Consider the following 23,300-nt stretch of genomic DNA (forward strand, 5'->3'; position numbering starts at 1 on the left):
AAATTTTGACGTGTTTGGCATCAAGCCTTTGTCAGGGAGTCAAACAGAACAATAAAGGCAGTCTAATTGTTTTAAAAGAGTGCCAAGGAGTTTTTGTGATATTGTGTACACATGTTTCCTTATCCAAAGAGCACCTCAAATAAACTCAGTTTTAGTCTAGAAGGCACTCCCACCCAGACATTTTCAGGTTGGCAGTTAAAGTTTTGGCAAAGTTAAAGAAGTGCTGAAGTAAAACACACCAAAAAACAAAAAAAGACCAGCCTAGTGCTGCCTACAGTCACATGTGGTTCTTGATGTGTTTCGTGTTGTTAATTCACGAGTGTCTCAGGACGTCACCACTAACTGAAACTATTCCTCTTCACCCTGCTGTCAGAGACACACAGAGCAAGAGACACAAAAGTACCTGCTGCCGTACCACCAAACTACAGAACAACTTTTTTCCTCAAGCTGTGAGACTCCTAAATTTATCTTCCGCACTCCACTACAAATAAAAAGTTTATATTTATGCCTTATTATTAATTAAAGACTTGAAAAGGGAAGAACAAGGGCTGTGGACAGTCCCACTCCTGTGTTTGCCTTAGGCCCTTGAAAGACTAAATCGACTTTGCTGCTAGTTTAATTACCTGTGGTGCACAATTCCCCAACACTGCCAATGAGTTCTTCTAACTTTAGAAACATTTATCAATATTGAAATCAGAATAAAAAATTAAACATATATGCATGTAACATTATAGTTTTGCACCACTTTTGGAGAGTGGCAAATAAGAAAGTTTTGTTTTACCTCATGAATTATTTCTCAGTGTGAGTTCAGGCTGAGTTTAGGGCATCCTCCTCAAGCTCATGCTGCTCAGACAAAATTTGGAGTCTGATCAAATCTCTAGACGACTCCTCCCTTCCTAAGCGGCCCATTCAGCTCCATCATCTCACATCCAGCGCATTATTACTCAAACTAATCTTGTATGAGCAGCTTCATTGTTTGCCGGCTTGTCGGCCGCAATGTGGGCCGCTGTGGCACCTGAGCCAGAAGGCAGAGTGATGCAGGTGATTAATGCTCGCAGGACACAGCTGATAATAAATAAACAAACCAACCGCCCATTTGCTGTTCGAGGAAGCAGCGGCTGCCTCCTGCCATCTGTTGTGGAAATAACACTGCTGCTGCGTGTTTGTTGGCATCAATGTGACAGGAGGATCTGTAGGGAAGAGACATAGAGCTTCTTCATCTTTAAATAAGTGTGTCCTTTAAGTGATGCACACCTATCTGTGTGTGTTTACAGTGTGACCCCGGGTGTCTGATGCACAGATGTGCAGCATCACAGGCAGGTGTTGTTTAAAACAGCCACTGATGTGCGTGAGTCAGACAGAGCAAAAATGGATATTCATGAACGCTTTTGACACAATGTTCAAGAAATTTCTAACCACCCACAACCAAAAACTGTTTAGAGGATCTTCTTTAGTTTGTTTTTGTTTGTTTTAAATGTTTCATTTTCTGCTCATCACTTATTGATTATGGATGGCCCAAAAGGCTGCACAGAGAGGCCAAGCTTTCCAGAATGTGAACGTTGGTCAGACACCTCCCCCTTGTGGTTAAATGTGAACATGACTGTCACTCTTCTTGTTTATTACCTAATTCATTAGTTTGCAAACTACTGTTACCATAAGTAGGAGGCCCTCAGAACATGACAACGAGGGTGTGTCTAATGTTAGTTTCTTGGTAACTCATAAGAAAACACACATTAAAATAAATAAATAAATAAATAAAATAAAAAATAAAACTCACCAAAACCATCTCAGTTTCAACAGTCACAAACTGTGGTGGTCAAACTACTGGACTCCTCTGTTGTGGCTGCCCGCCAGGTGTTTGTCATCCCTGGAGTCGGAGTCCTGGTCAGAGCCGCTGTAAATCCTCTCAGTACTGTATCCCCTGTCATCAAACTGGCCTCTGTTGGTGCACCAGCTAAATTCAGGCAAATTTGAGTCAGGTAAGGGGACCACTATCTGCAGAGGTATCTCACACACCTACGATAGAACTTGACAGGGCTTTGCTGCTCGGCCTTGCTGCCAATTTACTATCTAGATCCCTATAATATATCTGTGGACTAACTGAGCTGAGCAGCTAGCTACAGTTAGCAGGAGTAGGCAGTTACTCTGGAGATATGAACGAGTGACCAAAAATAATTTACTGCAGATTTAAAATTTCTTAATGACAAAAACTTGTTTGTTATTTAATTTCCATTTATTTTTATCCATAAGGACCCCACTGATCACACATCCCTGAATGTTATCCCAAATCTAATAACATTAATCAATATGGCTCCTGGCCTGGAGACATTTCAGTACAATCAATTTCTATCACTATCAAGCATGGAATTAAAACAAAATTATAGAAGAAACAACAACAGATCTTTCTCACAGTGGCCATTTTGACACAGATGTTACTAATAAAGTGAATACTGGCTGTAGTCAGTATAGATGGACCAGTTCCAGGACTCTGCTATTGTGCCCGCTGGCTCACTGGCAGAGCTTTCCAAGGTTTATCCCTAAATGAAATGGAGCCATTGTTAATGTTATTAGTTCCACCTGCGCTTCTCCTGCTATGACAAGTCTGAATGCTCGCCATAATGTTCACAAAATTAGCAGCTGTAATGTTGTTTTACTGTTCTGCTCTGAGTTTACAGACTGTTGGGGATTTTGCACTTTCTTTATCTTAAAACAGCTGTTGTAACACTACACCGAAAACCTTCTCAGACTCCTGCTTAACTAGTATATGTGGATACTTTAAGTGCACATGTAGCCATTTCATCATGAATGGCAAAAGATCTACCTTAAAATATCTGACAAGTCAGTCCAGAGCTGGGAAACAAGCAGAAGAAACACACCAATAAAAATGATGAACGTGTCTCGTCATCCCAAAGAAGTACCAAGTTGTATTTGTTCTACATCAACTACTACTACTACTGCTGCTGCTGCTGCTGACTAGGAAAAACACAGGTGTAACTAATAACACAACAGCTCAGCTCTGCAAGTAATAATCGTTAATTTAATTATTTAAACCTGTGCTTCTCCTACTGTGACATGCCAAAAAAAAAAAAAAAAACCACAACTGATCCATTTTTTTTTGGTCATGACAGTTTCCAAGCTTGTGTTGTTCAAAGAAGATCAAAGTCAAACATTTTTAAAAATTATTTATTTAAAAGGGAATCTTGAGCATTAATATCTCATTTCCCCACCACCAATGTTCACTTTTATGTGCCATGAAATAATAGCTGGCCTGGAAGCTTTTCTCCTCATATCACAGAAAAAAAATACACATAATGCAACAAATTAATACATGATTGTTAAACATTTTTGTGGACATCATGCAGAGAACGTCCTAATTCAGACATTGCAGGCAGTCATATTAACGGTATGTTCAACACATAACACACAGACATTTTGCAGTACACATTGTGGTGTCAGCTACTGCTATAAAAGGCAGTTTATACAGCACAGTTTCTCGCTGTCTCTCTCACTCACCCAGTCACACGTAATACTTTTCAAGTTGTATTTACACTCGCACACAAGAGTCACAAAAAACATTTAAAGGAAGACAAAAGGATTAGATTTGGTCCCAAACAGCTAGTTGATCAAGGGCTGCCGTCACTGACAGACAGGCAGTTATTATTCATGAGAACCAGGAAGTATTCAGTACCAAACTTGAAAAAAAAAAAAAAAAAAAAACATTTTTCAGTTTTCTTTGGGGTTTTGGAATTCATTGTGGCACCAGCCTCTGCACACACATCCATCACAATAAAAAGATAACAACTGAATGTTTTTGCTGTTAAAATTACGGCACAAGACGAGTCAGATGTCAAGTATACAATCTTGCATTGAGACCGCCACGTTTCTTTCAAACGACCACAAATTACAGGGATTGTTCTCTGAACTTTGATTTGTTTTTTCTTCTTTGCTTTGTCAACCTCTGAGCGGAGACATTTTTGCTGAACAATTTAACACAATTACACAGAGCTGGCTTTTTCCATGAAATATAAAAATCGATCCTCAGTTTGAAAAACACAATCACACACAGAAATCAACACCGTCTGGAGTAAACATGAAAACAGTCACTTATAGTATATTACATATTTATAATGTAGGAGTAAGTTTTTTTTAACCATACGAGGAAACATCTTGCCATCAAGATTAACAATTGCACATAATGGTTGGCTAAAATATTTTAGTGACACTTAAACAACGACCTTGTTATTAAAAATAGATTAACATTTGAACAAAATTGTACATTTGCTTTTCTTTATCCTTTACAAAATGAGGACATGATTCTTTTTGGAATAAAAAGCTGCTGAGAAGATAAAAAACAGGCAGATTTGTGTACAAACCGATGCGTTTTAGAACAGGCCCTTGCTTTTCTTCAGATTCTTTTGCTTCCAGTTTGGCAGGGCGTTAAACTCCACTCGACTCATCCCAAGAAGTGTCTGCAAAACATTAAAATAAGAGAACAACAAATGTTACATGAGACCTCTTTCAGTTAAAGGTGTTGACTGGATCATTGAATTTGTCTCTCAAGATCTATGAAATATTTGGCCCTTTTAAATATACGTATATGTGTTTTGTAAGATCCATGCATGCACGTATGACCTGATGATGACTGAACAAAAGAAAGACAGCTGATTGTAGAGCTGTCCATCTTAATCATCTTGAGTCATTTTTTGATGAAAAAATGTCCAAATTTTCTGATTTCAGCTTCTAAAATGTGAATATTTTCTGATTTCTTTAGTCCTCTTTAACAATAAACTGAATATATTTGGGTTGTGGACATTTAAGGACATCACCTTGGGCTTTGGAAAATAGTGATCAACATTTTTCACCATCTTCTGTCATTTTATGGACCAAAAAACTGATCGATTAACCAGCAAAGTGATCAGCAGATTAATTTATAATGAAAATAATCTTAAATGTTCTATTTTCTGCTTTTTTAAAAAATTGTTTTAGCTTTTTCTTTGCTTTATTGATGAATGCTTGTCACTTTCATTTGATTATGATTGAAATTTTTTCCTTCTGTCATTTAGCTTACACATGGTTGTGAAAAAAAAAAACTCACACACTGAAAACATGGCTATTAAATATTTTTAATTATCTCACAACACATAAACTTTAAGATTTCTGATCATATTTGAGAGCTGCCATATGCCGTACCTTGAAGTCCTGGTCAGACAGGTAATCCTCCAGGCGTAGAGGGTCCACTCCCTCTGGCGGCGGTTTCCTGGTCAGCTCCTCAATGGAGTACTGCTGCTTACTGAGCTTAGACAGCGCCTCCTTCACTAACATCACCTTGTTTTTGGAGCTGCCAGCCTATGTACACATGCATATAATACAAGGTAAACAAAAAGTGTATATACTGTAGTTTACATTCCTCTGTTTGTTCAAGCTAGAATTTTACATATTATGTAACATTTTCAGCATTTAAATATGTACACTGCTGTCTGCAGAATTTCTCGTCTACACTCTTCACCCACTTTACACAAAATGTGATTCAGCATGCCAGCTTTAAATAGACATCTGGGGAGGACGACACTTTATCTGAACAGATCTGGTTGAGTGAGATGATTTGGATTCTTTCTAGCGTCGACTTCTCCCCTCTAAGCTGTGATATTGGCACAGCTTTCCAACCCCGACACACACACTACAGTGCAACTGTAAAAACAGAGATGTCACAATGAATAAAAGTACAGTATTCCACCTTTGAAGCGATGCTGGCGTCCTTCTCCCAGTATGGGAAGATGTTGGTGAAAGTGAGAGGTTCACAGCCTGCGAAGACCAGATAGGCCAGAGGGGGGCGCCGAGGGTTCTTCTCTGTGAATCACAAGCAAAAACAGTTAAGAAGGCATGAAAAACATGCTGTTGAATTCAAAACAAAAGCAACAATATTAATACTTTTGAAGACTACTTAGGTATTTCGTTCAATAAATTACTTTTAGTGTTATATTTTCTTTAAGTGAACCACTAATCTTTTTTGACAGATACTTAATGAGAGCACTGGTCCTGATTGATTACTGTACACAGTCAATTAAATCAACACACTATTGGTTGTCTGTGAACTCTGACCTTTGCAGTACTGTAACACCGTCTCCATGGCACACTTTCTCTCGTTGTTCCAGCGTATCTTTGCAGAGCCGGTGCACTCCGTGTCTTCAGGCTGCCAGCCCTGCCACAGGTACACCTCCATCCGGTTATCCAGCAGGAACAGGGCTGGAGAATCAACAGCGTGAGCATTTACATGTACGTATATCTACACAATGTCTCCTCTGTTATAAGCATTTATACCTGGGCACTTGTGTGTCGCTCTGCAATTACACTGCCAAAACGCTATCTGGCGGTATGATCTCTATGTCATTGGTTTGCTTGTTGTTTTAGCTAACCTCTCCTCCATTTGCTCCATGTTCGTCAAAGTCATGAAAAAGCAACTGAAAATGCATAGGAAGAAATGCGAACCAATCATAATTGTTGTGGTCTCCATGGCGTGATGTGTAATTACATTTCTGGAGAGGTGCACGCCATATCCATGGGTAAAACATTTAAACTGATATTGATTTTTTAGGTGGACCGTTTTTAAAGTGGGTAGTACCTCATACAACTCCACTTTAAATATTCTGAACTATCCCTTTAAGAGGCAACATTGTCCAGGTAATGTTGTCTACTGTAGTTGCACATAAAGTCCCAACAACACAACACATCCATCAACAGAGAAGCCTGTGAAAGAGTCTTTGAAAGAACCTTATTGTTTGGTTTTCAAGGTTCAAACAGGGAACTGCATGCATAATTTTTGTGCTGTGTTTCTTTGTGTGCCCTTGATGAGAAACCTGCAAACAATTTATTTTGTAAAAACATCTCTGTTTCAGATTAAGGATGATTCTAAAACACAGGACAAACACTGTATTATTTTCAAGATGAATCTTTAAAATGTGAAAATGATTTTGATGAATGACTCACAATCCTTCAAAACATGGGAGAGTGGGATTTACAGTACAGTCACTGACATCTAGTCGAACAAGGAATAAATACTCTCCAGTTGCTGGTAAATTAATACAATTCAGTATTTCTTCTTTGTGAGGCCACAACCAAACATTTTACAGCTACATTTCTGTTTCAGTACTGACTCCCAGGTGCTATTTAATCTTATTCTAGGAACAGATGTAGTTTTACATTCATCTGTTCATCATTTCAGAAAGAAACGGGGCCGTTTAGTTTCATAGAAAACATCAGACAAATAATAAACGTAGCATATGTGTTGTGTGTGGTACCTGGCTGTGGTGCGGAGTAGAGGTTATCTTGCAGGAAGGGCATCGCCATGACTCCCTCCGTCACTCTGGCAGTGTACAGCTTCTCCTCCCCTTCGAACACCCCGGAGCTGGCACTCAGCCGGAAGAGCCGGGGGGTGTAGTTGTACTTCCCTGGATCTGGAGATGACACACACGCACATCTCTCTAAATGAGCTCACAGGCAGTCATTAAAGGTCTTTCTCTCTCTTTCGTGCTAATAATTTAGTGTGTGTGTGTTAATGTGAAGACGCACCCTGCAGCATACAGTCATAAGCCTTCTTGTCTTGCGGGCCCAGAGCCTTTGCGAACTCTGCAGGTTCAGATCCTTCCTCCACCTCCTCCACTTTCACGCTGCTGGTTTTGCTTAGACCTAACTCTGCGGGACACCTTGAGCATACAAACAGAAAATTATTGGTCCACACATCCATCCATTAGAAATCTATTCATCCATCTTTCTTATGCATTTACCTCTGAGTCACTTTGTCTGCGGCTCTTTTGGCCACCTGCCTGGCGCCAGTGTGAGCTTTACAGCCATGCCACAAATAGAGACGGCCTTTCTGAGCATTAAGAAGCACCAGACTGGCACGGGAGCGTAGACTGGCATGCTGGCAATCCACCTCCACCAGTGAGGCCTCCACCTCTGCCTCACCACGGACACAGAACAACCTCCAACCACCTTTAGAGGAGAACAAGACACAGTTAGAAATATTTGACATTAAACATCAGTAGTGTTCAGTTCACTATTTGGTAAGTTTGATACATTATTGTATACAGTGAACCAAAGGCTGCACATAAATCAGCAGTATTACAGTACAGCTTTGTTTTTTTTTTTTACCTGTATTGTTGGTACTGTCGTCTCTATTGCCCTTGTGGATTATCAAACCTCCCTGGAACAGCTGTAGGAAGCACGGCGGTTCTTTTCCCTCAGTCACCAACACCTGGACAGCCAATCAGACACAAACAGATGAAGAAAGATACTCTGTGATTAAACATGCAGTCAGTAATGTTGATTAGTAAATAAATAGATGAATGAGTGAAAAATTATAGCTAATTATGATTTAATCAGTAACTTAACAATTAAACTGACACTGGTAACATTTTCTGCTGCCTTCATGTCTTTAATGCATTATAAACACATTCATAAGATATTATAATGTATTTAATAAGCTTTATAAAACTCTTTCTAAATGTGTATACAGTAAGCATGCATGACAACTTGTAAGGCTTTATAGAAGTCTTTATAAATGTTTAAAGTTGTCATGCATACAAAGAAGTTTTATAAAGTATTTTACATGATGGGCATGATGTATTATTAATTCAGCATTCATAATGCCTTATAACTTCATGCCAAAGTGACACAAACAGTGTTTGAAAGAAGAGTCTGAGTCCTGGCTTACACGGCACATTATAACCACCGTAACGTTTTTATGTTCTCTATGTGTCTGTTTAAAATAACAGTTATAACTGGCTAAAGTAATGGTAGTTATAATGTGCTGTGCAACCAAGGAAGGAGTTTCTTCTTTCAAACACCATTGTCACTTTGGCATGTTATAACATTATAAATGCCGAACTTAAAATATATTATGTCCACAACTTATAGTACTTTATAAATCTTGTTATAAGTTGTCATGCATTATTACAATTTAGCATCCACATTATCATACATTTATTAAGATTTCTATAAATCCTTATGAATGCATAATAATGCTTTAAAGGTGCTTCTAAGTAGAAAGCGTTACCATTATATTTATCGACTGTGTGTGGCTGTGACAGACTGATACTCACTTGTGACCCCCTGTGGCTGCCCAGCTCCACTGTCATCAGAGCCGAGGTTCCTTTCTCACTGATGCTGGAGTGTCGGCCTTGCCAGAAAAAACAAGCTGTCCTCTCTCTTCCAGGAGCACCGGCACTCAGCTCGCCGGGTTTCTGCCGCTTTCCCACTGACAAAAACAGATTAGAACCACAGTAAGTGGATTAAATCAGGATTTCTTCTTTCAAATCTCATTAACAGTTAAATCTGCCTGTTTCTTGATGCTGTTTTTCAGTCAGACAGATACTAATTTATTCTGCCATTAATCTTCACACTTGAACCCCCCATTTCACAAGTCCACGGTTTACTCCTCAGACTACCTTTGTGCCAAATGCATGACTCACCGAGTGTGGTGATGGAGTACTTCCAGCGGATGATGTAGGCGTCACCCTCGTGTAGTTGGCCCAGGCTTTCTTCAGGCAACTCCTCTTCACCGTGCTCTTTGATGTGCCAGGCGTCTACAGCTACTGTTGCCAGCTCTGCCTGTCTTCCATCGTCCGCCCTCACCATGCCGTGGCCTCGCTGGACATCCACCCCCTCCAGAACAGTCTTCACCGGCTCCGGCTCGTTGTCCAGCAAGGCCTTGGCATCACATGGCTGCAGCTCCAAGTCCAGTGGGGAACGTTCGGTGGAATGGACTGGGGTCTGTGTGCAAAAGGTCATTTTTAAGTTGTTGTTTCAAATGGTATATTCATGAACTGAACTGTTATAGTAGAACAATGTTTCTTCTTAAAGGGATAGTTTGGATTATTTGATATAGGGTTGTATGAGGTATTTATTGATAGTCAATGTGTTATCTACAGTAGATGGTGGTTGGTATACCCCCAGAGAAGCAGAGAGATGCACCAGCACAAAAGCAAAATACTGCCGTGGACAGGGTCAGCCACAAACCAAACTCTGTTGGCAAAGTTAGTTATTTTACCTTGCAGCAGGAGGTGATGGCCTACTGCTGCCTCAATCTCTATGGATTAACAGTCACACAATAACAAACAAAAGCACAAACAGAATGAGGCAGGGGGAGACCAGCAACTTATGTGTTCTGTGAGGTAAAATTACTGACTTAGCCTATGATGTTTGGATGGTTTGAAAATAGTGATATTTGACTTGTGGTAGTGGTGGTTTACCCTTGGACAAGGCTGTCTTATGGCAAGGTGAAGTGGTGAAAAAGTTCTAAATATAGACTTACTTACTACTTAGACTATAGATACACTAAAACTGGCTTTTAGGTTGACTTTATTTTAAGTGGCTAGACAACCTTTTAATGCAGACCCCGTTCAAAGCAATGTTTATTTTCCAAGCTGGCTATTGATAGGTACCTCATACAACTCCACTTCAAATAACCTTTATCCCTTTAATTCCTTTAAAACAAAATGTCAGATACCTACACATCAAGAAGCCACAAGAAAACAAGAAAGAAATATGTATCCAATCAAGAACTATCCAAATATGAACCCAAAAGAGGGACCAGCAACATTCAGTGCTGTTTGTCTAATGTTGTCTACCTTGACTTCCTCAGCTTGAGCTGCTTCCTCCTTCTTCCTCTCAGCCCAGTCCAGGAACTTCTCTTTGAACAGGGCCGTCTCATTGTGCTCCGAAAGTCGGCCAAACAGAGTCCAGCTTGGACGACCCTCCCCCTGCCTGGAAAACACACAACAGGAGGAAATCATTAAAAACATCTCCTCTGTGGAGCTGTACTGGCAAGATGACACCACTAGGGGCTACAATAACACAACCAATAATCTAACAAACTTTGCTGCCCATTGATGCCAACTTAATGTCACATAAAAAGTACAAAGCAGATGTCCAAGACAACGGGACTGATTAATTGACACTCACAGGGGCACATCCTTATTTGCGCAGGAGGCGTCTAAAGGGTTGACTCTGCAGTTGGTGTAGTCATAGCTGCCGTTGTAGAGCTGTTTGCCCAGTTTCACAGCAACTTTTCTGTCACCCAAGGGCACATCTTTGCCATGCCAGACATACACCTCGCTCCCAAAATCAAACACCAAGACCTGGTGTTGAGTATTGGCGGCAGGGAGGAGGAGGAGGAGAGAAAGTTTATTAGAAACACTGTCAGGCTGAACTTTTATGGGTGCTTTATGAACATCTCTAAGTTTTATAGCATCCTTTTTCAGAGTTTCTACGCGGGTCCCAGACTTTTCCAGGTGTAAAATGCATCAAATTTGTTTTCCACATTTCCAGACACATGAGGTCATTACTTTAGTGGTGGTGTTACCTCTTTAGAGTTAAGCAAGGAGACACTCGGGATGGAGGCCCAGGCATCTTCATGAGGCACCAGTTTGTCTCCCTGCAGTCTGTACACACCATTAGAGTCCAAAACACCGCTCTCATACAGCTCGTCCTCCTCTGGCTCCCCGGCTCCTATAAACACACACACACACACACACACACACACACACACACACACACACACACACACACACACACACACACACACACACACACACACACACACACACACACACATATAAAGCAGGGTGAGCATGTGTGTAGCTGGTTAGACAGATACTCCTTCAAATGCTGAGGTTCATTCACAGAGCATATCTATAGTGATACTACATGTAATCCATCCATGAAGCCACTTTTTCTTCTTCAGAAATGATGCAGACAATCCTCACTGTTAGACTGAAAGTTTTGTCCATATTTGACATCAGTACATTGTTGATATTGTTTAGAAAGCAGTTCATAAGATTATGTTTAATTCAGACCTTCACTCAGAAAGTCTAGTCAACTTCGCATTCCCCATGTTAACCGTATCTGTCTTTTCTGTTTAAGAAGTCCCAGTCAGTGTTTAAAAAATCCTAGAAGACGGTCCTAGAAGTAGCATTAGTTAAGGTTTTGTCCCTATGTTCTGACTTAATTTGTTTATTTTAGTAGGATTTTTTGGGCTCATACTTTTTTCTTACTTGTGTTTGTTGTTTTTTTCATATTACTTTTCTCAGCTATTTGAGACGTTTATTACAGAATAGTCACTTCAGGTTTTAAAATAAGTTTTTGTCCTTTTTTTTTTCTTTACTTTGATCGCCCTAACTGAAACTGAGGTAGACCCTGATAATAATTTATATTGTTTTTGTAAAGGTAGGAACAGTTTGATTTGTCAGCTGTTGTGTGTTAACACAACAAAATGATAGTTGATTGTTCAGTCTCATTTACTTCTGGTGGATCATGGGAGATGATTGTGGAGATTTATTTTTGCATTAGAGACTTTTCATTGTTTTCTGGGGAATAAATACTGCATATTTTGCCTTTAATGTTCTTTTCTATGTGCTACTGAATAAATTAAATTAAAATATGTGTATGAACCTCTGTATTTGGTGTGTCCTCCCAGCAGGGTCCAGAACTCTTTGGCCCATCTGCTCTCAGTATTAATGCCCTCCTCCAGCACCGTCACCTGGGGGGCCTTACAGCCAAGGTCCCGCTTAGCCTGAACAAACGACGCCATCTCTGATGCCTGGTCAAAAAAAACAAAAAACATACTGTATGTCTCAGCTGTATTTGAAAACTAAAAGCTCTGAAACTCTCCTGAAGTTTTCCATTTTGTGTGAGAAGATCACAGTACCTTGGCTTTCTCAATGACATTGGCAAACTCTCCGCTCCACATGAAGCAGTGCTTTGGCGTTATGAGAAGGAAACAGTCACCACTGTTTAGTGACTGGGCTGTGGGCTCCATCAAGCGCACCTGGACATGCCTCCGACCTACAGACAAAACAGCTTATAACCTTAATCTCAAACATAAATCACTGAAGTAAATCTGTCGTTAAATGTTCTCGTTTGTGGCTCTTTATCTTAACATCCTTAAGAATCACACTTGAGACTCCCATTAACAGCAGTTTTAAGCGTAATGTAATTTGATCAGCACATATTATACCTGCAAGTATAAACAAACAGAGTCCATTCTCTTATGTTTCTGACCTTTGATGCGAATGAGCATGAGCTTGTTGTAAGGCAGTGTGCTGTTGTTAGTCACAACATCGGTGGACTTCACACTGCGCAGGTTGACCTTGCGGAAGTTCTCTTTGCTGGCGAGACCCGCCAAGGCCACATCAGCCAGGTTTGTTCTGGAGTGTTTTGCCACTTTGAAGGAGAGAAAACGAGACAAGTGACAATAAGAAAATAACACATTTGAACTGTTTTTTTTTTTTTTTTAATTATTACTCTTCCTTGATCTAGTCTGGCATCTCACTGCTTATACAATGAACAAAACAAAACTTAAACAAAAGGCACAGCCAGATTTGATATGGATCATAAGATACAGATTATGTTTTCAATTTCTTCTTTCATGTGTGCTACAGTAGACAGACGATGGATTGCTGTAGTGCTCGCTTCCTCTTGTGTAATTTGTGAAAGATCACTGAGGTCAGACTAGTCTGTGAAGTGTATCTATAAAGAGGAACTGAAGATAGGAAATACGCAAGCCACAGATAAAAACTGAATATCAGGTAACTAGCACGTACACTGTAACTGCCTGCACCTTCAGAACAGTTTCACTCCTTGAGAACAGCTACTTGGTATCCAGCTTTGACTTTTTCATTCATGCAGTGTGTTTACTGTGCAAACAGTGAAGTAACCTGATTACTGTCAGCTTTCTGCATTGATCTGCTTCATTAATCATTATTTAAACAAGAAACCCGGACTCTGTAATTAGTGTATGGGATTAGAGAAACACAATTTTCAAACCTACTGGAAAACGCTGATTTTTTTGGGGGGGGTCAAATATTAGATATAACCAGGTTCCTAAGGCTTCACCAGAATTCATGCAGCTGTGACAGCAGGATTAAACAATGCATCCTTGCAATTAAAATAATTTTATTTAATTCAAATTCCAGCTAAAACTGTCACAAAGTAGTCTCTTCACTTACTGTAAAGACAACCAGGAAGCAGAGTCTTGCATCACTAAAATATCATAAAAAATTAGCAAGATATGGCTACCAAACCAGAGAAATATGATTTTGACCTGATGCAAGAATTTGACTGCTGGATGGTAATTTTTCTAGACTGATGACATTCAAAAGCTTGAGCTATGTTTTCAGAAGGGAAGCTGTATTGTGGAAGATTTTACTTGTAGAGTTTGGGACAGAAGACAAGTTCTTTTCTTGAAATGAACTGTATATAAAATGGAACAAGTTTTCTTGACAAATGTTTCACCACTGTAACTATAGGTTTGATGTCTTCAACACAATAAATAAATTAATAAAATAATTGCATACTTATGTGATAAATTATTTAATGTATAACTTATGATAGTTTTAGATTTTGTATTATTTTTTATATTATTGTATTATTATAACATTGTTATTTTATGTTTTTTTTGCACAGTACAATCTTCAGAAACCACTAAATAACCTTGTAAGTTTAGCATTAAAAACATAACATATCTTGGTCGAATCTTAAACTGCAAATTTTGGTTGTGACGGTCATCCCTGGTGAGTCTTATAAGACTCTGACTAATAATACCACACTAAGTAATTTTGAGCAGTCTTACTTCTCTCCACTTGGATCCTCTTGGTCTCCACTGAGGCCACATTAAGCCTCTGCTCGGTGTAGACTTGGCGGATGTCATTACGGGCAGCTAGGGCCCGCAGGGGGTTTCTGGAGCCCTGATTCCTTCTGGCTGGTCGCACTGCTCTCTTGTGTTCTGCTACAGCTGAGGTGAGCCTGAAGACATTAATACAGAAACAGAGGAGAGTTTTAATTTGAGCAACAAAGGTCCTGAGAATGACCGTTAAGAAAAATGTGAATCATTGAGTTATTATATTTATATGATGTAATGAACAATAACGTATTATGTTTTTTTCTGATGTTGTTCATGGCATGCAACAATTAATGCCTAACAAGTTGTACTATAAATGCAAATTGCCATTTTTTGTGGCCTTCTTTTTCATTTTTTGGTTCTTTTCATCATTCCCTCAACTTAAAATGTTTTACCAATAACTAATGAGGAAATGTTATGAGAATTACAAAGTTTCAACTGATGTTAGTAATAGTTATAACATGATTGATAGCAAACAGTAAATTGCAGTCAAGAAGGTGCAGAAAAAGTTACGAAAATGGTTAAAGGTATAATTTGTTATGATTATTATACACTAACTTCGGTGTATCGGCCTGAATCTGGCTGAGGTCCTCCTCTGTCAGAATCACACTGGAGTCCTGTAGTGCTGAGGGTGACACAGATCTGTAGAAGTTGCCGAACGTCTCGTCATCATCCAGAGTCATCACTTCTTTCTCCGTCTCCGCAGTCACCTCGATGGTGGATGTCTTGCTTTTGCTCACGCCTGATCCGCCCAGCATAGCAGGAAACAGGAAGGATGGAAGAGCAAGTGTTAGACTGAACTCTTTTCTTGCTAATGATGCATTTTTTCACTTGATGCTTTTGGTGAACACAACAAAGGCAAGGCTATAGTAAGGGGATTCAAATATATACAAAATGTGTTGGATATCTAGTCCTGTGAGCGTGAACCTATGCACAACAAATAGGGGGATTGTACCTTTATTGTGGAGCTTGTCAAGGAAAGACTCAAGCTTGTCGAGCCTTTTATCTCCTTCCACTTTGACATCAGTTCTACTGGAGATTTCTGGCCAACAAAAAACAACCACAGGCCAGATTAATTGTTGCCTAATACGCATACTCATTTATTCATACACCGTTTTACGTCCATTTTTGGCATTAATCATGTTTTTAAAAAGTATAAAATGCTATTAAAAATATTATATATTATTATATAATAATCGGTCGCATTTTGTGACAAACATGGCTAAAGAGTCCAGTTAAAGTATCAACACACAATACACAATAGAATTCATAGCATTGGCTGTGTTAACAAAAGTATCAGGTTAATCCCTTTATTGACTAACTGAATGATTCACACATGGATCTACTACTGAAGAGAAATGTCTACTACCTTCGTGCGGCTTCACAGGTGTGGCATGAGACTTCTTAAGAGAGATGAGAGGTGACTCTTCCTTTCCAGTATCCGACACAAGACCTGGTGGAAGACATGATTTTCTCAATTAATGTTTTGTCTTAAAATGTCAAAAAAGTGAAAAAGTCCATGGTGATTCAAATGTCTTGTTTCAGTCCAAAGTGTAAATACATTCAGTTTACTTTTAAGCATGTGAAACACAAGCATCAAATGCTCACACAAGAGAAAAAAAGTGATTTTGCAAAATCAGTGAAAAGCTAATAGTGTATCAAATTTGCTGCCGATTCATTTTCTGTTTTTGTTGATTAAGTGAATAGTCATTGCAGCTCTAGAGGGAGCAATCTTAGGTCCCATCTTGATGGTTCTTATGGACACCCTGTGAGGCAGGTGATAAAAAAAAATTATGGTGATCTAAATTGTTGTTGAAAACAGGTAAAAAAAAAAAAAAGTTGTGGCAGGTGACTTTATTTTTTCAATATCATTTTTCTCAGTGTTTTTTCTCTCTGGACTACGCAATTCTCACATTCAGTATCCAATAACCCTGAATATATCCAATCCAATCTAATATGCCTGTACCTATGGAGGGAGGATCAAATGGGACACAGAAAAGCTTCTCTTTATGTTGTTTTAAGGGCTGCAAATAGAGTTCATTTTCACAAATTAATACTGGCTAATTTTTTTTAAACTTCAGGCCAACATTTTGCATTTTTCTAGAAAACAGACTAATGTAAAGCAAAGTGTAAGGCTTGAAATAACACAGAAGTCACGCAGTAGCACAGAAAGTTTGCAAGACTGACTTTATGACAGCAGCATGAGCATGCTGGACTTGTGTCACACCACAATCTATAGATTAGATTTACCTCTCTTTGCCATGCGTCCGGCCACAGTGAACTGGACAGAATCGTTGGCTGCCCCTTTGCCTTTGTTCTTCCACTGCTCCTCCTTGTCTTTAAGGATCTTCATCCTATCCGCCAGCGACATTTTGGCCCCAACATCGATAGTGGACTTCTGTTGGGACATTCATTTAACAGACAGCTATGAGGACACAGTGAAGTCACCACGAGTGAGTAAGAAAGGTCGCCTGAGGATGAGAGAGATTCTTGGTGATGCTGAAGGAAGATAGTGAAGCAACCTCACAGGCAGAAAATAATTTAGTAGAGAATTAAGAAAGATCCTGTTACAAAATAATTTAGTAGAGAATTAAGAAAGATCCTGTTACAATCGTATGATTTCTGAGTGCTGGTGGCTTCGTCCCAAAACAACTGTTTTCACTGCATTATTCAAACTTTATTTTTACAACAGTGAACATGAAGAATGTTAAGGCCTGACAATAAAACACCAAAATCCCTGTTAATATACTGAGGCTATCCATCACCCCACAATTCAGCAGAGCTTTCCTTGTGTGATTTACTCCTGCTGCCATTTTTGCACCTGAACTCCACCATTAAAAATAAATTAACAGAGTTTACTGCCCCCTCCCCCTGCTCCCACCGGACCCCCAGAGCTGTTACAGTAATTAATGATATTCCACTCTTAAATATGTGAAGCGTTTTATGGCCCTGCCTGGGTTTTTACTGGCTGCCTCTCCTTATTCCTTTGCTAATAATGAGCAATTCACTGTGGGTAATGTGCCATGAGGGGTGTTACACACGGAAGAGCCTCCAAAACTATCTGAGTGCACAGGAGTAACACATACAGAAAATAAATCCCAAGCTGATACACAGCATGAACCAAAGTTATTGTACAAGACAGAAAAAAGAGGAAAATCTTATCACAGACTCTAGATGGTCGGTGCTTGCATGTTTTATGTGTACACTGTATGTTCTTGTGCCTATATGAATTCAAATGAGAGCAACAACAGGGCAAAGTGTGCTGCAGGAGATGGAAGTATATGATTGAGGTTCCCAAAACCAAATATCTTGTTACAGTCAGAGAGGAATTTCCTTTGTGGATGATCTGCTGACTATCACACTGTAACTCAAGGCATCATCTTTACTGTAAGCTCTGAAGAGTTAAACATTCACAGATGTCAGCAGCAGCTTTAAAGCGAAAAAGATGTCGTGGCTGATGTGATGAACTGCAGCCAGACTGATGTCAATGTGGTATTAGAATGGGAGGAGTTTCCTCACAAATTCAACAGTATATCCCCTGATGTTTGACAATAAATTTTATTTGAGCTGTTCCAAATACCATTGTTGGGGCTTCAAAGCTTCCTTGACAATTACCCACAAAAATCTGAAGCTATCATACTTTTCTCAAACTTATTCATATACTTTGGTATTATTGTAATTAAGAGCCTAATGAGAGAAAAGGACAGGAGGAGACATGTCAATGACAGTACAAACAAGGTAAGTCTGTAACAAGCATAACAAAGAATGTTTATACATGAAAAGAACAAGTAAAGAAATACCAAAATAATGTTTTTAAAGACCTCTGGTGTTCATTCTTCAACAAAGTTTTCTTACTTGAGAACATATAGACGCTGGCATGTAACGAACATATCAACCAGTCAACAGCCATGAGTCTTCATTTTAGTTTTTCCATCTCACTGAATTAGCCTTGATAAGCTACATCTGACTAGATTTTCTTTGCTTTTCTTTGAGCTAGTGAAGTCAGTTTTGTTAGAGTTGTACTTTTGCAACGCATCAATAGTAGGGACAACAAAATAATGTGAAATTCAGTGATTTGTGTTGACAATGTTTTATGAAATGGCACACTTCAGTAGAGAAGTAGGATGAACTCCACATCTTGTCTAGAGAGGGCTCAGATAGTGTGACAATAACTCTTAAAAATATTATTTGAATACTTAATTAATTCAAAGCTCAGAGTTACTATCTAATATATTTTACTAAACCATTGTAGTGGTACTCCTGGGGTGCTTCAGTTGGTGACTCAAGTAGCCTACCCGTCCTTGTCCAGTGAATTCACTGTAATGCCCTCAAGCCAGCGTTATAATGTGCCTCTCAGGAGAACAAATTATTACTCTACGATCTTCATTCCTTCTGCTATCAGGCTACTAAACTCTGAAAGCAGCCATTTTAAATGACTGCTATATTCTTTTACATTCAGTCATCATATCATCTGCTGCCTCAGACATAAAACAACTTTGCCTTGCCTGTAAGATGCAAATGAATGGCCGGTTTGCAATCAGTTAAGTTGTCTGAATCTTAATCGATTAAATGCATTACCTAGTATTTCCCCCCTTTTTTGAAAGAGCAGTCATGCAGAGTTAAACAGACCGAGGCCACCGGTTCCATGGAAAAACAGAAAAAAAAAAACCTGGCAGTCGAAGAGACTCTGTGACTGCAGGGTCAAAAGTTTAATCCAACAACAGTCTTTGTGTCTCACAATATATTTACTGTTGAATTGTCTCTGAGCAAGACTCTCCACCTCTGCTTAACCAATCATTTTTGATACCCTAGCAGGGAATGAGCTGGAAATTGCCCCGCAATATCAGAAAAATGTAGTAAAATTTAAATAACAAGCCTGACAAATCTTATTTGTCCTGAATAAATGGGACACATGCTGTGATATACATAAAAGCAGCCATGTAAGAACAAAATGGAAAAACACCAGTTTCCCTCGAACAATCTCCCACTCAAACACACACACACGCCCTCTCTTTGTTTCTCTCTCTGTCTCTGACTCAGTTTTTTGCACTTCAGTGTCAAACATGTTGCGTGGTGTGGTCAAATATTAGCCTAACACGAGAGAAACGTTCAAAGAAATATATGTAATCACACACAGAGACAACACACTAGGGCCTGCACATCAAAGTGAACACTTGCTGATTTCAAAACATAAAGACGGATAAATCTTCTGACATACAGAGCTGTTTAACTGCACATGTCCTGAAGTTAGCATGAGTGAGAAACTTTTATACTTTGGGAGTAAATCCTTTTCTTCTATCTTTAAACTATAAGAGGGATTGTTTGGACTACTTATCAATAGTTAGTGTATCACCTACAGTACATGGCAGGTATCATGCCCCCAGTTTGGAGAAGCAGAAAGGGGCACTAGAGCAGAAGCTGAGCAATAACTGCTGTGGACAGGGTAAGCAATTGTGTATTTTAAAATAGTTTACTTTAACAACAGACAGCCTTCTCTTACGGTAAACAGATTTTATACAAGCCAAACATTGCTCTCTTCAAACCATCCTAAATCCATCGGCAAAACTAATAATTTTACCTCATAAAGCATGAGTCGCTGGTTTACCGCTGCATCAATCTGTTAGTTTGTTTGTGTATTGTGTGTCTTTGGTATTTATAAAGAATAGGTCACGTGCACCAAAGTCACACAATAACATAAAATGACTAACAAATCAAGGCAGTAGTAGACCTTCAACTAATGTGATATGGAAAAATAAGTGTAAGGTAAAATAACTGATTTCACCAGTGGAGTTGGTTGGTTTGAAGAGAACTATTTTAACTCATATAATGCTCATAACATCCAGTTCCTGTCAGAAAAGATTGTCTGACAGCAAAGTAAAGCAATCAAATATTTTAAATATAATACAGCGTAAAATTATACTGAGTTTTTCTTTTTAGTATCCTAAATGTTTTAAGTGTCTTTTCAGCAGTTCATTGACTAGCTTCCGTGCTGTTACTGGTTTTCCAAAGTGGGGGCATGACGACCAGCATTATCAATAAATACCTCAAAAACCCCACATTAATCCAAATTATTCCTTTAATACTCAAACATACCACTCATAATAAGTTGTGAGTTATGTTACATTGCGGTCTCTTAGTACAACAATGCATATACTTGCATGCAAACTACGATACCTGTCATTCTCTCACACAGTCCTGAAGTGTTCTCACACACTCACAGACTGACACGGCCCCTCCAGCAAGCAGCCCATCTCTGGAGTCAATCAGAGAAGGGAAATACCTTGGCCTGACAGGACCCCAGAGAGAGGAGGGAGGGGAGGAAAGGGGTCTGGGCCTCAAGCTCCCACAGGAAACCATTTTTCTCAGCCCTGCCTTACTGTATGGTGCTGGCAGTACCTCAGCCAAACCACTGACACAGATATCGACCAACTAAGGGCCAGCAAACCACATTCATGTAGCAACAGTGAGTGTGTTGACAGCTCTGATTTCTCTGCAGTACTGCTCAGAGAGTGTGAGAGGTTGTCCAGAGCACACAGGTAGAGAAATAAGAGCGAAATTAATTAACGTCCATGCAAAGAGGCAGTACATATTTCCGTACACACACTCACCTGAAGGGACTGGGAAAGGCTGACAGGTAGGAGCCAAAGTCAAAGAAAGGGGAAGAGTCCGCAGGTGAGGACAGAGGAAACTGGAGGGTAAAAGGAGGAGCAATAGAGGAAGAGGAGATGAGGAAAGGAAAATTATCAGAGGAGTATGGAGGAGAAAAAGCATTAGACTACAACAGCTGAAGTGAGTGGGTTTGAGCGTGGAAAACTAAAGAAGAGACATTTAAAGTCATTTAAAGCCTGGAATAAAATTTGAGAGGATGGGAGGGAAAGGAAAAGGGAAATAGATTGTTTATAACAGCGCATGCAGAGACGGTACACACCATAAACTGAAAGCAATTTATTAAAGTACAATTTAGTTGGAATCAAGTGGAAATGTCTCAACCTGTTGGAGGATTTACTGCCAAAGTTTGATTCCATGCAGTGAGTTGTCTTTTTAAATTGCCTATTTAAAGAGCAAACACACTCACAATGTTTTTGAGATAATTAACTCATCTTTAGTTGATTATCTCAAATAGAGTTTCTGGGAATCAACACAGCAGGGACAATATTTCTAGCTGATCATTAGTCTTGCAGGGAGAGTTCAGCTTATTTGAAGTGAGGTTGTATGAGGTACTTATCCATAGTCAGTGTACTACCGACAATGGATGGTGGTTGACCTGCCCACAGTTTGAAGAAGCCGCACAGATGCCAAGCAATGTGCTGCTGTGGACAGGGTCAGCAGCGAAATGCATTTTAGACACTTAAAAGCAGTTTAAGTTTATGCTATATCTAGAATATTTTCATTGCTCTACTTTGCTGTCAGTCCGCTTTTTCTGATGAGACACGGGTGTTATATAAACCAAAAATCGCTTTCTCCAAACCAACCAAACTCCTTATGCAAAAACAGTCATTTTACCTTGCAGAATGCAGGAGTTTCCGTTCTACTGTTGCCTCACCAATAACACACAATAACACAAATAAACTTAGAGATCGAGGCAGCAGTAGAGCAGCGACTCCTGTGTTCTGTGAGTTAAAATGACTGTTTTTGCTTAAGGAGTTTTGGTACATACATCATCTGTTTCCAGTTGGAAAAGCCTGTCTGATGGCAAGGTAAATCATTGAAAATATTCTTAATATATTGTACAGTTAAACTGATATAGATTTTTTTGTGTGGCTAAAATAACTTTTAGTTCTGAGCCTGTCCACAGCAGTACATTGCTTTCTGCACCAGTACTCCTGCTGCCTCTCCAAACTGGGGGCATGTCAGCCAGCATCTACTGTAGCTAATACACTGACTATGGATAAGTACCTCATACAACCTCGCTTCAAACAATCCAAACTATCCCTTTAATGTACTGGATCAGACTAGTCGATGAGTCATCACTGGAATACCAAACTTAGCAAATCCTAAGGGATTTGAACATAAATAGCAGATTCTTTTTAAAGTCTGTGGGGCAGAATAATGTACTAAAACTGAATTCAGATGAACAAAACAACAGTTTTCTGTTGCTTTTTTATTTAGATAAAATTAATCATTCACTAATGACCTGCTGCAAACAGGCAACATATGACTAACAATCATTACTACAAGACGGACTCTTTAAATTGAATTTACAACAAGGCCTCACTTTACAACGCAACTGGGGTGTACAGAACAGTTTAGCAGCCTTAACAGGAAACATCTGGAGCTGGTTGAAGATGACCATAGCGTATACTATCCATGTTACGTTCCCTGGTCTGCCACATATCAACCAAAGAGCAACAACATCTGCTCTGGCTTGGCAGTGCAGGAGATGAAACGACATGCCTTCACATGTAAAACCAATGGCTTTTCCTCAAGGGAAGAATGGAAATGTAACCAGAATAATCACATGCAACTAAATGCCCCATAGCTAATGCCGATTAATGCCAATAATTTAGCCAAACTGTGTATTATCTCTGAAGTGAGTTACTTTCCCAGAACTGTACAGTAGCAGCCGCAGCACACAGCAGGTTCCAGACCAATGCAATAACCACAGATAGTCTAAAAGGAACAAATC

General features: G+C 39.4%; 1 protein-coding gene across 1 annotated transcript in view; it reads right to left on the minus strand.

The window, feature by feature from the left end:
- Positions 1–4,330: 4,330 nt before the first annotated feature.
- svild (supervillin d) overlaps positions 4,331–23,300 on the minus strand; it is a 39,436-nt gene continuing 20,466 nt past the window's right edge. The window contains exons 8-28 of the mRNA XM_084741470.1: positions 16,925–17,072; positions 16,044–16,127; positions 15,630–15,716; positions 15,233–15,416; positions 14,627–14,799; positions 13,057–13,218; positions 12,704–12,840; positions 12,448–12,595; positions 11,360–11,505; positions 10,960–11,135; positions 10,626–10,761; positions 9,468–9,768; positions 9,099–9,253; positions 8,149–8,251; positions 7,782–7,989; positions 7,567–7,700; positions 7,296–7,451; positions 6,100–6,243; positions 5,735–5,847; positions 5,191–5,346; positions 4,331–4,469 (exon numbers count right to left, since the gene is read on the minus strand). Of these exons, the coding sequence (XP_084597596.1) occupies positions 4,383–4,469; positions 5,191–5,346; positions 5,735–5,847; positions 6,100–6,243; positions 7,296–7,451; positions 7,567–7,700; positions 7,782–7,989; positions 8,149–8,251; positions 9,099–9,253; positions 9,468–9,768; positions 10,626–10,761; positions 10,960–11,135; positions 11,360–11,505; positions 12,448–12,595; positions 12,704–12,840; positions 13,057–13,218; positions 14,627–14,799; positions 15,233–15,416; positions 15,630–15,716; positions 16,044–16,127; positions 16,925–17,072 (3,138 nt within the window). The 3' untranslated portion in view covers positions 4,331–4,382. The remainder of the gene's footprint in view (positions 4,470–5,190; positions 5,347–5,734; positions 5,848–6,099; positions 6,244–7,295; positions 7,452–7,566; positions 7,701–7,781; positions 7,990–8,148; positions 8,252–9,098; positions 9,254–9,467; positions 9,769–10,625; positions 10,762–10,959; positions 11,136–11,359; positions 11,506–12,447; positions 12,596–12,703; positions 12,841–13,056; positions 13,219–14,626; positions 14,800–15,232; positions 15,417–15,629; positions 15,717–16,043; positions 16,128–16,924; positions 17,073–23,300) is intronic.

This window comes from Lutjanus erythropterus, chromosome 17 (genome assembly GCF_056507025.1).
Source record: "Lutjanus erythropterus isolate fLutEry1 chromosome 17, fLutEry1.hap2, whole genome shotgun sequence".
Classification (NCBI taxonomy): domain Eukaryota; kingdom Metazoa; phylum Chordata; class Actinopteri; order Lutjaniformes; family Lutjanidae; genus Lutjanus; species Lutjanus erythropterus.